General features: G+C 40.7%; 1 protein-coding gene and 1 long non-coding RNA gene across 2 annotated transcripts; both read left to right on the top strand.

The window, feature by feature from the left end:
- Nucleotides 1-14,646: 14,646 nt before the first annotated feature.
- On the top strand, nt 14,647-15,171 carry LOC309481459. Its single transcript, XR_014200022.1, has 3 exons — nt 14,647-14,737; nt 14,871-14,971; nt 15,090-15,171. It is a non-coding gene; the product is annotated as an uncharacterized lncRNA (long non-coding RNA).
- A 184-nt stretch (nt 15,172-15,355) lies between these two features.
- On the top strand, nt 15,356-17,356 carry LOC309480252 (uncharacterized protein; the record flags this gene model as incomplete). The annotated part of the gene is made up of 4 exons (XM_082144664.1): nt 15,356-15,431; nt 15,723-15,946; nt 16,030-16,201; nt 17,235-17,356. Exons 2-4 carry the CDS (start codon nt 15,797-15,799, stop codon nt 17,354-17,356), a joined length of 444 nt encoding a protein of 147 aa, XP_082000790.1. The 5' UTR covers nt 15,356-15,431; nt 15,723-15,796.
- Nucleotides 17,357-17,733: the final 377 nt, after the last annotated feature.

Genomic DNA, 17,733 nt, shown 5'->3' with positions numbered 1-17,733 from the left:
AAGAGCAGCGAAGTACCCCTTGGTTACCTTTTGTGAAGATATTTTCTGTTTATCAGCCTGAGCGGCGTTGCCTAATTTCTCATTAAAAGAATGTACCTGCTTTCGTCTCTGGACCCCTCTGTTTCTTGAAAAGTAGAGGTTGCACTGCAGTTATATTTCGTTCTCCCTTCTCTTTCTTTAATGTAAAATGCTGTTTGAATTTCCAAGATAGAAACGCATTCTTGCCCTGGCTCTGTTGTTCCGGCTCCATCTCTACCTCTAGCTCCCGCTGCTCCATTGTGACTGATCACGCAAACCGCGCATTTTTTCGTTTTCATATTGGGGCTTCTGGGAAATGCATGGAGTTGCCTTAATTTATTTAGAGAGTGAATAAACTCGTGAAACAGAGAAGTATCGTCATGTAATCCATTGATTTCAACAATGTAACTGTATTCTAAATACCAACTATTTAAATTGTAACTGTAACGGAATACAGTTACTCATAATTTGTATTTTGAATACGTAACGCCGGTACATGTATTCCGTTACTCCCCAACACCGGGTATTTTAATAAACAACTAAAACAATAATAGTTGCAGCAACATCTAAATATGAAATACATACATGCATACATATGTGTGTGTATGTATATATATGTGTGTATCAAGTGGAAAATGTAAAGTTTAAATGTAGAGGAACACTCACATGTGTGTACTGTATGAGTGTGTGTGTTTAGTTTTTCGGTTAACCCTGCTAATTCTAGTATTAAACAGTATTGAGCTGAAATTCCACATGCTGCAGTTTTCCGTTTTATTTGGGTGTCTAAATAAAACCTCCATGCATGACCTTAAAGGGTTAGTTCACCCACAAATGATCATTTATTCATCATTTACTCAGCCTCTGTGTCTTTCCAAACTGTATGACTTACTTTCTTCTGTGGAATATAAACAATGTGTTACTAATAAAACAGTTCCGATTCCCATTTATGGACCAAAAAGTAAATGGAAATCAATGGGAATTTCAACTCTTTTCTTACTGACATTCTTCAAGATTCTTCTTTTGTATTCCACAGAAGAAAGACAGTCATGCAGGTTTTGAACAACATAAGGGTGAGTAAATGATGAAAGAATATAATTTGGGGGTAAACTATCCTGACTATTCTTATATGAAGTAACATAAAAAAGGCTTTGACTGGAAATTGTTGTAAATTTTTATTTTTTTTGCATGATTACCGTTGATCAATTCTTCTTCAGAGTAAGAGGTGACCATGGCGTAGAGAATGTCGACATAGCACGCCTGATGTTCACCGTACGGGGCACAGGAAGGTCCAGCTTTATTGCTGGAAAGAGTGTCCACCATCAGAGGCTGGTAGTTTTTCTCTTCTCTTCAAATGAATTATGGTCTTTTTTGTTGCTTTAGATGTTTGTAGGACTTTGGTTGTCTATAGGATACATTTGGTTTAAATATCCATTGCTTTTAAATGGCAGATGTATCAAGTTTCCTAACATTAGATTAGTCTTAAAAACATAATTCTAATTAGAATAGTAAAAGTATATTTTTACTTTTTTTTTAAATGATAGTGGCCCTCTAAAACCTGTGCTGTTGATTATTTGCATTTGCTTTTTTATTTTTTTTATTAATGATATATCTACATGAAACAAAAGACTAACTTCATTTAAAATAATGTATACATTGAAAATAATTATTTATAAAATATAACTTTTTCAGGATTGAAAGGCTGTGGAGAGACGTGTGGTGTGCTGTAACCACCATATCCTATAGTGTGCTGCACTCACTGGAAGATGATGGGTTCTTTGACCTATCTAACAACATGCATCTTTTTAGTTGCCATTATGTGTTCTTGCCCAGAATACAAGCTAGCCTGGACGCATTTCATGATGGATGGGATAACCACCCAATTCGAACCGAGGGGAATATGACACCCAATCAGCTCTGGGAGATGGGAAACATTCAGCATGTGGTGGCAGACAGTTTTATTTTTATTCTTTTCGACCTCTTGTCCATGTTGAACTTTAAGTAAACAAAAAGAAAAGACTGGCTGTATGTAAAAATACAAACACTTCAGTTACATTATATGAACAGCTTGTTTAGCACATATCACTGCATAAACAATGAAGAACAGTTCTGTGCTTTTATTTTTTTCAAATAAATAAAGTAAAAAACAAAAAGTAACAATTCCACCTCACAATCCAAGAACAAGGTTTGGATAGAATTAATGGATATAGATGATTAATAAAACAAGAAATAGGCCTAGTACTGTTAAAGAACAGTAATTACACCAGCCCAAATCCTGTATCCACAGTACTGATGCAGGCAAATAATTATTTCTTGAATGCTGGGTAGTCATGATATCGCGATGGAAGCCGTAGGGTCGCGAGCCGAATTCTGACTCGTGCGACTCTTTTTCAGGTTGGGCCGATTGTCAGCTGTATTGGATTCTTGATTGCATTGGATCTTGGATTGGGCGAGCGCCTCGTGTGGAGAGGAGTGTTCACTGCACAAAGACTACAGCGGCAACAAGTAGCAGAAGATACAAGAACAAAACTTTTTCACCACAAGAAGCCTCAACACAACTGACTGACGGGCTTGAGGCCATTCCTCTCAATCTGAAGGGAATCCGTGGTCTGGACGCTGCAACTACTGAACTACCAATATAGGATCGGTTTCATGCTGACTGGTTGGAGCCTGGAGCTTACTTATCTACTGGAGCTCGAGTGCAGATGTGTCGCTGAGTTTGATGGGCTTGTTCTCCCTATAATGAAGGAAAGTGCTTCTTTGTTCTAACTGTTGGTTTTTAAGATATAGCCTGATGTTTTAGATACGGCTGGTTTTAATTAATTAAATTATTTTACCTGCAGCATTACTTCCATCACAGTGCTAATATGGATACCTAGCTGGCTAGCTATGTGGTTCCACCTGGATCCACTCTGAAAAAAGCCACTCTGGAAAAAGCTCCTCTCACGGACTTTGTGACTTTCTGTTTTTGTGTTGAACCATGGATACACTCAAACTATTTTGCATTCTCTCAGTTCTTTTCTCATATTTCTCAGTGCCTCGCGTTACGTCATGTGTAGTCAAACAACATGTTCTAGCTCAGTTAGGTAGTAAAGCAGACCATGTCTATTCACATGATAGAGACTCTGCCTCTTTAATGATTTTACGGACTTTTGGGCTAATGCCTGACAAATTCTCTGTTGCCCCGGCTCTACTGTCATGTTTTATGATGAGAATGCTTATTAGAATTATTGCTTTACCTAACAATCTGCATACAACTGTATTGTTAAAACACCATTACTATAGTGCCTCAGCTGTGCTTTGTCGGGCCTTGATTATATTACTGCTTATGATCTCTGGTAATGTTCATGTCCACCCTGGCCCGTCTTCTTCTTCTGATGTTCTTTCTGGTGTTGCTTCTCCTATGGGTCATGTGGCCTTAAATAACCTATGTTTTGAAGACTTTTGTAAGCGCAAAAATCTTGGCTTCCTGCATGTAAACACAAGAAGCATATTACCTAAACTGGACCAGCTTAAAGTATGGGTTGAGAGTTCTAGACCTGATGTCTTAGTGATCACCGAAACATGGTTGCGCAACTCTATTCCCTACCCTGACCTGTATTTAACTGGTTACAACCTGTTTCGGCAGGATAGGTCATCTAAGGGTAGGGGGGTGGCAATTTTCACCAAAGAATATCTTCAATGTAGTATAGCCCTGGCAAAGTCTATACCCAAACAGTATGATCTTCTTGTCCTTAACATTAAATTATCAAACAGCTTTTCTTTATCTGTGGCTGGCTGCTATCGCCCTCCATCTGCACCAGCATGTACTCTAGAGGCCTTAGGCAATGCTCTTGCACCTTTCACCAGGTCTGAGCTGATCCTACTGGGCGATCTAAACTGGGACATGCTTAAGCCCCCTGAGAAAGTTGTACAACAGTTTGACTGTCTAAACCTTCACCAAATCATAAACCTGCCTACTAGATACAACACAAAAAATTGTGATAAGGCCACATTGATAGATGTTGTGCTCACTAACGCCCCACTCTTGTACCAATCGGGTGTCTTTTGCAATGATCTCAGCGACCACTGTTTCATTGCTTGTGTTAGAAAACAACTTTTGTCAAACAGCCTGTCATAATCACTACTAAGCGTATCCTAAAACATTTTGACGCTCAAGCTTTCTTGTGTGATTTGGCTTATGTGAGTTGGTATAGAGTCAGCCTGATTCCCACTGTGAGTGACGCATGGTTGTTGTTTAAAGATCTTCTTACTGCAGTGATCAACAAACATGCGCCATACAAAAAGATACGCATAAAAAACCGCAACAGCCCATGGGTTAACCGTGACCTAGCTGTTCTGCTTCAACAAAAAAATTCAGCCTGGCGCAAAGCCCGCAAGACACAATCTGCTGAAGACACCCTTTTATTTAGACAAATCAGGAACAAGGCCACACAAGCGGTGAGGGAGGCTAAAACTAGCTTCTTTAAAGAACAGTTCACACTTTGTGGAGCAAATCCAAAAGCATTTTGGAAAACGGTGAAAAAACTTGAAAACAAACCCCGGACCATTCCTTTGTCACTAAAAGTGGATGATATAGTTGTCACTAATAAAAACACCATGGCTAACGCATTCAATCACCACTTCATAAATTCAGGCTTTGTTCCCAAAGCTCCCATCTCTACTGCTATAGCTCCTGTAGCCTCTAATCCCTGCAGCCTCTCTGCACCTCCACACAGTTTTTCCATCCGCCCTGTTTTAATGGAGGAAGTCCTGAAAGAATTGACCGCTCTGGACCCCAATAAAGCAGTTGGGTCAGATGATCTTGCCGCCTTTTTTATTAAAATTGCTGCCCCTGTCATTGCGGCTCCATTAACAGCACTCATTAATCTCTCCATCCATACATCTGAGATTCCACCGGCTTGGAAAGAAGCGGTGGTGCTTCCACTATATAAGGGCGGTAATCAGGCTGATCTAAATAATTACAGGCCAATTTCAATCCTGCCTTGTGTGTCTAAAATTGTGGAGAAACTTGTCAACAAACAACTTATCAATTATCTGAATGCTTACGATATCATATCCGGGGCACAGTCTGGCTTCCGATCAGGGTATGGTTGTGTCACAGCTACCACTAAAGTACTCAATGATATTACATCTGCGTTAGATACCAAACAACACTGCGCTGCTATATTCATTGACCTTGCAAAAGCTTTTGACTCTGTGGTCCACAACATACCGGTACTCATTGACAGACTCAGCAGCATTGGTGTCACTGATCACTCACTGGTTTGGTTCACAAATTTTCTCTCACACCGGGTTCAAAGTGTAAGATTAGAAAACCTTGTATCCCACTCTCTCCCGATCATCAGGGGTGTGCCCCAAGGTTCTATCCTTGCTCCAACTCTTTTTTTAATTTATATTAATACCATTCCATCGGCAGCTGGCAATTCTTTCATTCACTTATACGCTGATGATACAGTTCTTTATGCCACAGGTCCCTCCCCTGATGCTGTTCAAGCTACCCTGCAAGAAAGCTTTTACCAACTTCAACAATCCTTTACACAACTCAACCTCAGTCTCAATACCTCCAAAACAAAAATCATGTGGTTTCACCGAAGGGGTACTACGCCTCCACCTGCACTTAACATCACCACCTGTAATGGGGCTATTTTAGAACAAGTCACTACATATAAATACTTGGGCATCTGGTTGGACACATCTCTTACTTATTCTACCCACATATCTAAGCTGCAATCTAAGGTTAAAGCCAAGCTTGGTTTTCTTTACAGAAACCGCTCTTCATTCACCACTTCTGCCAAACTTACTCTTATTCAAATGACCATCCTACCCATTTTAGACTACGGAGACACCATTTACAGGGTTGCTTGCAAATCCACCTTGTCTAAACTTGACACTCTTTATCATTCCGCTATCAGGTTTGCCACAAATGCTCCTTCCAACACACACCACTGCGCTCTTTACACATCTGTCAACTGGTCCTCCCTTCACAATCGCCGTAAAATTCACTGGTTCACTTTCATTTACAAGACCCTTCTTGGCCACTCACCACCTTACTTAGGTCACCTGCTGCAGCCAAAGCCCGTCACTTATGATACCCGGGCTTCACTTTATCTTCAATTAATAATCCCCAAAACCAAAACAGCCATTGGTCTAATAACATTTCAATCTGCTGCCGCTCGGGACTGGAATTCGCTCCAAAATACTCTCAAAATTGATAAGTTAATTTCAACTTCATCATTTAAATCTGTTATTTCACACCTGTTCACGGACACATGCAGCTGTTTCTCTTCATAGTCAAAAATAAAAATAATAAGGAGGAAGGGGAGAGGAAAAGGGAAAAAGAGAAGGGAAATGAGAAGGGGGATGTTTTATTTTATTTTATTTTTTTATTTTTTTTCTCAGCAAATATTTCTTTGTAGCTCCATTCATCATTTCTATATACATATAGCTGGTCAATGTGGTCTGTTGTCTACTGTGTTGAGTTTTCAATTGTATTTATGTAATTGCTTACCTGTAAGTATCTATAATGTTTTGTACCTTTTATCTCTACTTCCCCTTTCCCTAAGTGGTTATTCCACTTGTCAGGCCGCCATTGTAAATAAGAACTTGTTCTTAATGACTTGCCTGTAAAAATAAAGGTTAAATAAAAATAAAATAAAAAGTATTTTAGTTTATTGTTTTTGTGCTATCCTGGGCAGAGGGCACGGCAATTTTGTCTGGGGAGTTTAGGCGCCGCTGATATTGTGTAATAAAAATCTCTGTCCTTGTAGGTCCTAATTTCTTAAGTATTTTAAAAGGCCCTTACCACTTGGCTAACAACTTACTGGACACTGTGGGCAACATCACAAGCACTTGCTGACCTGGAACAAATGAACGAGTTCTTGCAGACTTATCATACCAAGATTTTTGTTTCTGTTGAGCCTCTGCCATATCGTGAGCTTAGAATTATAAGGTTCTATCTCCGTTTAGGGTAGTTCTGAGATATTGAGCATCAAAGTTTTTACATCCCAGCTGGCAAAACTGTTATGTAGTATAATCTACTATTATAGCTCAACAAGACCATCACCCTACAGGTACTTTGAGGATAGAATATCAAAATCCTGGCACATTTGGAAATGGGATTTTTTAAGATGGCCCAAATGGAGATAGAACCTTATAATTCTGAGAGCTCTGATTCTGTTTGGAATTATAAGGTTCTATCTCCACTTTTACAAATAAAACCCCACATTTCAAAGAATAAATGTATATAACCATTGATTTTAATCAATTTATATATTTATAATACAAACACACAGCTTGATTGGATTTTTGATTTTGATTGGATATTGAATCTACTGGAGATAGAACCTTATAATCCCAACTCGGTTTATGTTTTTGTGAGATAGAACCTTTTTATTTGATTAATTATTAATAACTACTAATTTTTTTATTTTTTTTACAAAAATAACACCACACAGGCATTAATAAAGACCTAATGGATCAGATTATGTCAAAAACTCAATTTCGACCAAAAGTGGAGATAGAACCTTATAATTCTAAGCTCACGATATGCTCTTGAGCCAAATTTGTCATTCTTTGCAATTTTTCATGCATTGCCACGACAAAGGATGCAACATCTATTTCTTCCCCCTCTCCTTTTCCACCGGCCCAGGTCTCTTTTAACAGTGACAGTGGTCCTCTCACATCATGGCCATATAACAATTCAAAGGGTGAGAAACCTGTTGAGGCCTGAGGTACTTCACGATATGCAAAGAGCTAATAGGGCAACCATTGATTCCAATCTGAACCAGTCTCATTGATGAATTTATGGAGCATATTTTTGAGGGTTTGATTAAACCTCTCTACTAATCCATCCGTTTGAGGATGGAATGGCGTAGATTTCAAGCCCTTTATGCTCAATAACTGGTAGACTCGCTTTAAGAGGTTTGAGGTGAAATTGGTTCCACAATCAGTCAGTATCTCTGCAGGAAATCCTACCCGAGAAAACAATTGAATCAAACAAGTAGCTGCTTGCTTAGCTCCAATAGTCCTCAAAGGAAACACCTCTGGATACTTAGTAGCATAATCACTCACCACTAGCATAAATCTATGCCCTGCTCTACTTTTTTCAACTGGACCAACTATGTCCATAGCAAGTCGTTCAAATGGCACTCCAATAACTGGAAGAGGATGAAGGAGCTTTAGAGGGGAGTCTATTAGAGGTCAACTGACACTCTGGACAGGTTTTACAGAATTTTACAAAAGGCCAGGCCAATAAAAATGTCTCTTAATTCAAGCCAACGTTTTCTGCCTACCCAGGTGGCCTGCCCAGGGAATGGAGTGACCCAAAGACAGGACTATATTTTGAACTGCCTTAGGTACCAACATCTGTAACCCATCTCCCTGTTGTCAATACAGCACCTCCTCTTGAAGAACGAACCGCTCTACTACTCTACCCTCTACAGACTTCACACCTTCTCCCTGACTTGTCAAAATAGCTTGTTGATACAGTGAAGACAAAACAGGATCAGTTTGTTGCAACTCAGCCATATTACTCTAAATCTTAAACCCAATCAATTCATCCAGCTTTCCACCCTGTTCCTGACCGTCAGCTTCCACTTCCTGTTTGGCCATAAGCAAAGCATTTGACCATTCCTCTATCAAATATGGTTTCCACAAGAGGTCTTGCAGTAAACCTGTAAACCCTTTCATTTGTTGTGCTGTCATCAAAGGCATAATCGAAGCAGAATGTTTGGTTCTCTAGGTATCTGTTTTGGTTCATGAACCATGACAACATCTTTACTTGGAATAGTGATCACATCTAGGTCTTTTACTGTCAACTTTTTTTTATTGAGGGGTCGTTTCCTAACACAAACACATATTCTGTGCTCTTCAATCTAATCTGTCGTGGTTAGTGGTCGATAGTCCAAACTTGCTCTGAAGTCTCTGATCATCTGAAGTGTTTCATAGTTTGGAACCATTGTATCAATCTCCTGTGCTCGCTTCTCTCTCAGTTCCTGTTGCTATATCCTGTGCCACTCCCTCTTCTCCTGCAATTTTTCCACTTCCTTCACACAGTTCGACTTCCTCCTTTTCCTCCTTAACTGACTTTGGGTCTGGCTCTGTGTGGGTTGAGAGGGTTGTTGTGCAGGTGGAGGGGGTGCTGATTCTGGCTGCTGCTGCTGCTGTTGGGCCGGCCGTGCCCGAGTCGAGACAACTCTGTTGTCTCTGGATGGGATTTCACTTCTTCCCGGCGCAATAGTTCTACGATTCTTAGGGATTTTGTTGACTTTCACAGAGCTGGGTGTAAGCGATGGTGTAACAGGGCTCAAGGAAATCTCTTCCTCTGCAGCAACATCTGGATTTAGTGAGAATATGCACTCCAAATCAATCTCTCTGAGTCTCAGCAACGGCAACTTCAGTCTCTGTGTCATCCTGATTTGTTCCAGGAGAAGCCAAATCCAGGGAATTGACTGCTTTCCGGACTCCTTGGGACCTATATCATTTTAAGACTATGCCTTTTGGCCTGCATGGGGCTCCGCCCACTTTCCAAAGATTAATGGATCAGGTATTGCACGGATTGTCTGATTTTACCTCAGCCTACCTTGATGACATTGTGATTTTTAGTGAAACGTGGAAAGAGCATCTGAAGCATTAGCAGGTGGTTTTAAGACGCATCCAAGAAGCGGGACTGACAATCAATCCTCGTAAATGTGCCCTGGCGAAGAAAGAGACTGAATACCTTGGCTATGTACTGGGAAATGGGGTCATCCGGCCAAAAGTGGGGAAGGTGCAAGCTATTAAGTCCTGGTCCCTACCTAAGACTAAGAAACAGGTGAGGTGTTTTCTTGGATTGGTTGGGTGGTACCGTCGATTTGTGCCCAATTTTGCTTCTAGAGCTGCTTCCCTAACAGATCAAGATTAAGAAGAATGGCCCAAACCAGATTCAGTGGACTGAGCAGGCCCAGAGAGCTTTCCAGGATATTCAAGGAGCTTTACAGGAAACTCCAGTGTTGCACAGTCCCAGGTTTGATCAACCATTTGTTTTACAGACGGATGAGTCAGGAGTTGGACTAGGAGCAGTGTTACTCCAGGGTAAAGTGGGAAACTATCACCCTGTGGCCTGTATTAGTCGAAAACTGTTCGACTAATATTCTCACGAAACATCTCCGCCAGGTCCTGCAGAGTCAGTTGCCCAGGATCATCAGCCATCTGAAGAACTCCTCCAACTCCAGCTGGGACCCCCCATAAGCATCAAGGGACCCCCCATAAGGCTAAAAAAAATGACCTTGGGGGGTCCCCTGGTTTTTCATTAAAACTAAAATAGAAACAATATTTGACATAGCCCTATCTATTTTTTATCAAAGTATTGCGCTGCCGCTCCCATAAAAAGCTACTTCAAATTAGATGTGCGTCTGAAAATACGCTCAAGTGCGCCACACGCTGTTTTCTGAAGGAATTTACAGACTGCGGGCACGACGTCACTGTGTGATTGGCTGGCAGAGTGATCCTTCCTCATTATTTTACCTCACGATGACGGTAAGATAATATTTCTTTGTTTTATGATTGTTTGGTACACCTATTTTACTGCTACTGAATAAGTGTTTATCTTAGAATTGGATAGTCACTTTTACATTTACATTTACATTTATTCATTTAGCTTACGCTTTTATCCAAAGCGACTTACAATTGCTATATATGTCAGAGGTTGCACGCCTCTGGAGCAACTATGGGTTAAGTGTCTTGCTCAGGGACACATTGGTGTCTCACAGTGGATTCGAACCCGGGTCTCTCACACCAAAGGCATGTGTCTTATCCATTGCGCCACCACCACCACCACTACCACCACCACTACCACTTTTATTATAATCTTGGTCTGTCAATAGTTGTTTTTTTATCTTATGATGCTAGCTCACTATCGGATTGTTAGTTGTAATTAGCCATCTAATGTAATTCTGAGAAAAATAGAATCTTGTTTGGAGCTAGCATTGCACCCATTCTGAATTAAACAAATACTTTTAAATCTAGTAACCTTAACTGCTCAAAAACAGTGTTAATTTAATTAAGGACATTATTACTGATGAAAATGTTCATCAGGTGAAGGCTTTTTTGTGTCAACGATGACAAAGCAGGGTTGCTAACTCTCACGAATTGTGCGTGAGACACACATGCATTGATTATTACGCCAAAGACAAACATGCAGATCAACCGTTTTGTTATGAATTGTATCCTATTTCCGTTATTATGTTTAGCCTAATACAATTAGTGTAGTATTTAAGGTTAAATGGAGAAAAGGGTTTTAAATTCAATGCAAAGAGGCAAATTAAAGTCATTTTGTGGCCAGAAAAATAATAATTTCCATTTGCAATGCCATTGTTTACCCACTCTAATAAATATACATGTATCTAGTTTAGTTGCTCAAAAGAGTATTGCAGGTCATAACTGCTTACTTATTTTTAGGTTTTGCATTTGAATAAATATTTAGACATGATCAAACACTAGATTTTCAAATGATACATTTTAAAAAGATACTCGTATAAGCACACACAAGTGAATATTAATTAATGCAAGAAAATACTGAATTTAACCCAAGAAAAGTAAGTACAGTAGTGTGAATTCATGTGAATTGATAGTGAATCAAGAGATCGAAATTGATTAATGGTCATCAGCATCGTAATCGTATCAAATTCTTTCTATTTTTTTCCCTCTTGTAGAAACACTATTGTGACAAAACATATATTTAATGTAGTCTCTCATTCACCACTATAGAAGTTTACCCAACTATGACAACTTCTGCTTGAAAATATGCCAAGAGCTTTGACACAATTCGAACACTAGGACTCAGGTAGAGTTAAACAGCAAAGAAGAATCTAAGAAGTGTGCACCCTTCTGTACATTCAAACTTAAATAAACTTAACTTGTTAACGTATCCTGTGTTTGTTTCTTATACCAAGGGGATTTAAATAAAGTAACAAACCATGTTAAAATTAAACTTCAAAATAACCAATTTAAATCATGGTAGAGTTAAATATGGATGCAAAAGTTATAAACAAAGATGCAACAGGGACAGAAGTCGATGCAGAAATATTCAGCGACCTTGTTGGACAAGGCAATGTGGTGCTGACTGTTTTCTCAAATGATGGTAAGTTTTATTGAATTTGAAAGGAGGAAGGTATCATCAAGCCCTTTGAATAAATATATGATAAATTAGCTATTTCATGTTTCTGATCCTTGTGCTGGTCATCAAAATATTTTAATATTTTCAAATTCTTTATAATTTTCAGACCACTCTTCCATATCTGAGACATTTACATTTAGTCATTTAGCAGACGCCTTTATCCAAAGCGACTTACAAATTAGGACTAAATTCAGCGAGTCATCATAAAGAGGCAAAAGCAACAACAACGCAAGAAGTGCTCAAAATACAAAGTTCAGGTATTATTCAGAGTAGCATAAGCCTGATAAGTGATGTTTCAAAGGGAAAGGAAACTTTTTTTTTTTTTTTTTTTTTTTTTTTTCTATAAGGTTAAGTGCTCACGGAAGAGATTGGTTTTCAGCTGTCTTTTGAATGTTGTCAGGGATTCTGCATTCCGGATGAGGGTGGGGAGAGCGTTCCACCAGCATGGAACTGTGAATGAGAATGTTCTGGAAAGTGATTTTGTGGCTTTCTGTGATGGAACCACGAGACGTCGCTCGTTGACCGATCGTAGGTGTCTGGTAGGGATGTAGACTCGTAGGAGTGAGTGAAAGTAGGAGGGAGCTGAGCCTGTGATAGTTCTGTAAGCAAGCGTCAGTGCCTTGAACTTGATGCGAGCAGCGAGAGGTAGCCAGTGCAGAGATATGAACAGAGGAGTGACGTGGGCCCTCTTGGGCTCGTTGAAGACAAGACGAGCTGCAGCATTCTGGATCATCTGTAGGGGTTTGGTTGCACATGCTGGAAGTCCAGCCAGAAGAGCATTGCAGTAGTCAAGCCTAGAGATGACCAGGGCCTGGACGATAAGTTGTGTTGCATGCTCAGTTAGGAAAGGCCTGATCTTCCTGATGTTGTGCAGTGCAAACCTGCATGATCGAGCTGTCTTTGAAATGTGATCTGTGAAGGTCAGCTGGTCATCAAACGTTACTCCAAGATTTCTGACCGATCTTGATGGGGTGATTAATGATGACTCTAGCTGGATGGTGAAATCGTGCTGTAGAGATGGATTGGCAGGGAGGACGAGAAGCTCAGTCTTTGCCAGGTTGAGCTGCAGGTGATGTTCCTTCATCCATGTGGAGATGTCCGCCAGACAGCTTGAGACCCGTGCAGCTACTGTGGGATCATCTGGTTGAAAGGAGAGGAAGAGCTGCGTGTCATCAGCATAGCAGTGGTAGGAAAAACCGTGTGCCTGTATGATGTGTCCCAGTGATGTGGTGTAGATGGAGAAGAGGAGGGGACCAAGAACTGAACCCTGGGGAACACCTGTGGTCAGCTGATGTGCTCTGGATACCTCACCTCTCCATGCGACCTTGAAGGACCTACCTGTGAGATAGGACTCAAACCAGTGGAGTGAAGTTCCTGTGATGCCCAGTGATGAGAGGGTGGACATAAGGATCTGATGATTCACCGTGTCGAAGGCAGCAGACAGATCCAGGAGAATGAGGACTGAAGATTTGGAAGCAGCTTTTGCGATCCGTAGGGCTTCTGTGACTGACAGTAATGCAGTCTCAGTTGAATGTCCTTTCTTGAAGCCAGATTGGTTGACATCCAGCTGGTTGTTTAGAGACAAGAAGGATGTTAGTTGGTTGAAGACAGCTCTTTCAAGTGTCTTCGCAATGAATGGTAGGAGAGAGATAGGTCTGTAATTCTCTACAAATGATGTGTTTAGCGTTGGTTTTTTGAGCAGTGGAGTAACCCGAGCCTGCTTGAATGCTGTAGGGAAGGTGCCAGTATGGAGGGATGAGTTGATGATGTGTGTGAGTGATGGTAGAAGTGTGGGAGAGATGGCTTGTAGAAGGTGTGAGGGGATGGGGTCAAGCGGGCAGGTGGTAGGGTGACTGGAGAGGAGAAGTGTAGATACTTCTTCCTCGGTTAGCGAAGAAAAGGAGGACAGAGGGGTATTGGCTGTGGAAGGGGTCGGTCTGGGTTCCTGTGTGTGTGGAGCTGAGAACTGACTGCTGATAGCTGTTGTTTTGTTGGTGAAGAAGTTTGCAAAATCGTCAGCAGTTAAGGAGGAGGCGGGTGGTGGTGGAGGTGGACAGAGGAGAGAGTTGAATGTCTTGAAGAAGTATGAAGATTTTGCAGCATGAACATCAACAGAAAAGGAGGAGAGGAGAGATTGATACATACTCAGGTCAGATGCGTCTTTTGATTTGTGCCATTTCCTCTCCGCTGCCCTGAGTTCGGTCCGGTGTTCCCGAAGAACCTCAGATAACCAGGGGTTAGAGGGAGTAGCGCGTGCTGGCCTGGAGGAGAGAGGGCAGATACTGTCTAGAGAAGAGATTAGAGTGGAGCATAAGGTGTCCGTTGCGGTATTCACATCCAGAGATGAGAATTGTGAGGGTGGGGGAAGAGAGGATGACACGGCAGAGGAAAGATGGGAGGGGGAAAGTGAGCGCAGGTTTCGTCTGAAAGTGACTGGTGGTGGGGGTGGTGGTGCAGGGGTAGAGAGTTGAATCAAGCAGCTCAAGTGCATCAACTGTAATCTTAGATGAGGTCCCTAACAAAAGACAAAGAAATGAGTATACATCTGCACTGTCTGCTAAACAGGTTAGCACAAAGCTTAGTAATTAGTGGCAGAATTTTAATTTCTGTGTGAACTGTCCCTCTTAACACTTTCTCCCCTCTGAGTTTCAAAAAATTTGTGAATCACCATTCTCATGTTTTTATTATTTGGTTGAAGATGTGCTAAAATTCAAGTCTGGTGGTGAAGCAGTACTACAGGAGTATCAAGAAACAGAAACTCTTACAGATGCCACAAGAAGACACATGATTAATATTTTGGTGTCTCACATGATTGATACACACGGGTATTTGTTTTAGCATGTTTTTCTTCTTTACACACCAATAACTGCATTGTCATTGTGTAAATTATGATAACTAATTTGATACTTTCTCTTAGGCAACTCCCTACTAAATCAGTCAGAGAACAGTATGCCCATGGCATCGTGATGCTGTTCCCTTCCCTCAGAGATCCATATTCTAAGAAAGGCTACGTAAGTCATTGTTATTGTTTGCATGGCACTTTAATTCATACTTATAATATTATGACACAGGCTGTTTCTATGACATTGAAATTTAATTGTTTGATATTTTAGCCTGAACATGATAAAGGATTAAAAAAAGTCTATTTCAGGAACACTTCTATGATGCTGCAAGCAACACAGGATACATCGCCTGGCGTATGAAAACAGTCCACAGGAAGATTCGTAGAGGATCTGTGCTACCAGACAGCCCTCTTGATGTTTCTCCAGGAGGCCCTAAAGCCCAATTTATACTTCTGCGTCGAACTTATGCCGTAGCTACGTCGTAGGCTGTGTGTAGCGCGCGTACCCTGACGTGCAGCTCTCCAAAAATGTAACAACGCGTCAACTCTACGCGGACGCAAGTGCTGTGATTGGTCTGCTAGGACCGCTCCCTCTGGTTTCACATGCTCCCTCTGCGCGCCTGAACGCGGACAACGACGCAGAAGTATAAATGAAAACCAACGCGTTGCCTACAGCGTAGAGGCTCCGGCGTAGGTCCGACGCAGAAGTATAAATCAGCCTTAAATGCCAAAGGGCTACTAATTTTGAAGATCAACTTGATGGGGATGCTTGCAAAGAGGCCATGTCTTTGCTCAACCATGCCACAGACAAGTCACAAATTTTCCAGAAGATGAGACAGACCTTTCAGCATCGCCAGAAGTTTGTTAAAGATCCAGGCTCTAGTGTTGATATCCTCTCTACCTTCCCAAGATTCCTGGATACAAAGGGGCTGGTAAGTTTGGAATAACATGTTTTCAATGGCATGCAATTTGAGAGTATTGTTTATAGTTTAATATAAACTATACTTTCTTAAAGGTGGATCAGGACTTCACTCTCCTATTTGATGCCGAGACATCCACCAGGCTGCTTCAAAAGTGGGACACGTTCTTCAGGCCAAATGTCATAAAAGAAGCCAAGCGTCTATCATCGACAGCAGAGTTGAGTCAGTTGTTGCTGTCAGCAGAAGGTGATCTTGATGATGCAAGAGGTAAGTTGTATTTGATTTAATTGTTTTGGAGCATTTGCTAAATTTGCAGTTATAGTTACTTGTATTGTTTTGATGAGAAAAATATATAAATGAGCAACATCACAACCTATAAAATGGGTGTTTTCCAGATTAATTTGTTTAATCTGGAAAACAAATTTCAGGCTAAACATGAACAAAACAGACAAATGTTTAATATGCTCTCTGTTCTTAATCAAACTTAAAGGGATACTTTACCGGTTTTTCATATTAAACTATGTTATTCCCTTAACTAAGACGAGCTGATACATACCTCTCTCGTCTCAGTGCGTGCACTAAATCGCTTTGTCTTGCGGCGAAACTTTGTTAGCTCTTAGCTTAGCCCAGTTCATTCAATATGGGCCAAGCAGAGAAGCTACCAAACACCTCCACGTTTTCCCTATTTAAATACAGTTACTCGCGTAGTGTAACTCGACCTAGGACGGTGACACAAAACAAAACGTTGCGCTTTTCTAAGCGTGTAAAATGGATAACTATATTGTATGGCGGAATACCATAGCAAGTGCTTGTAAGCACTTCGACTTCGGCGCAGTAATATCTTCACTAGAGGGAGCGGGGGCCGGTGAGAGGATTTTTCACGAGTGAAGATATTACTACGCCAAGTCGAAGTGCTTACAAGCACTTGCTATGGTATTCCGCCATACAATATAGTTATCCATTTTACACGCTTAGAAAAGCGCAACGTTTTGTTTTGTGTCACAGTCCTAGGTCGAGTTACACTACGCGAGTAACTGTATTTAAATAGGGAAAACGTGGAGGTGTTTGGTAGCTTCTCTGCTTGGCCCATATTGAATGAACTGGGCTAAGCTAAGTGCTAACAAAGTTTCGCCGTAAGACAGAGCGATTTAGTGCACGCACTGAGACGAGAGAGGTATGTATCAGCTCGTCTTAGTTAAGGGAATAACATAGTTTAATATGAAAAACCGGTAAAGTATCCCTTTAAAGTATTACATTTGAAGTTTTCAGTTAATTAATTCATGTTAATCTTTGTCTTCAGTCTATGACCAGGAAATGGCATCCCTTCTGTTACTGATATATCTTCTTCTACCACAGCCAGGAGGACTGAAGTCTCCAAAAATCAGTGCATGTGATGCTGTTGAAAGACTTGTGGCATTTTAATGTGTTGTTGGTTGCTCAAAACATGAATGAGATTAAAATCCAAGTCTTGTAGGCATTTGTAGGCATCAAAATTTCCTGATAATTTACTCAACCCCATGTCATCCAAGATGTTCATGTCTTTCTTTCTTCAGTCGAAAAGAAATTAAGGTTTTTGAGGAAAACATTCCAGGATTCTTCTGCATATAATGGGCTTCAATGGCAATCAACTATTCAAATGTTCAAAGAAGGTTCAAATGTCCGTCTAAATGCAGCTTCAAAGGCTCGACACAATTCCAGTCGAGAAATAAGGGTCTTATCCAGCAAAACGATCGGTCATTTTCTAAAAAATAAAAATAATTATATACTTTAACCACAAATGCCCATCTTGTACCATCTCT

This window comes from Leuciscus leuciscus, assembly GCF_965113295.1.
Source record: "Leuciscus leuciscus genome assembly, chromosome: 18".
Lineage (NCBI taxonomy): Eukaryota > Metazoa > Chordata > Actinopteri > Cypriniformes > Leuciscidae > Leuciscus > Leuciscus leuciscus.
This window is presented reverse-complemented; position numbering and strand designations above follow the sequence as displayed.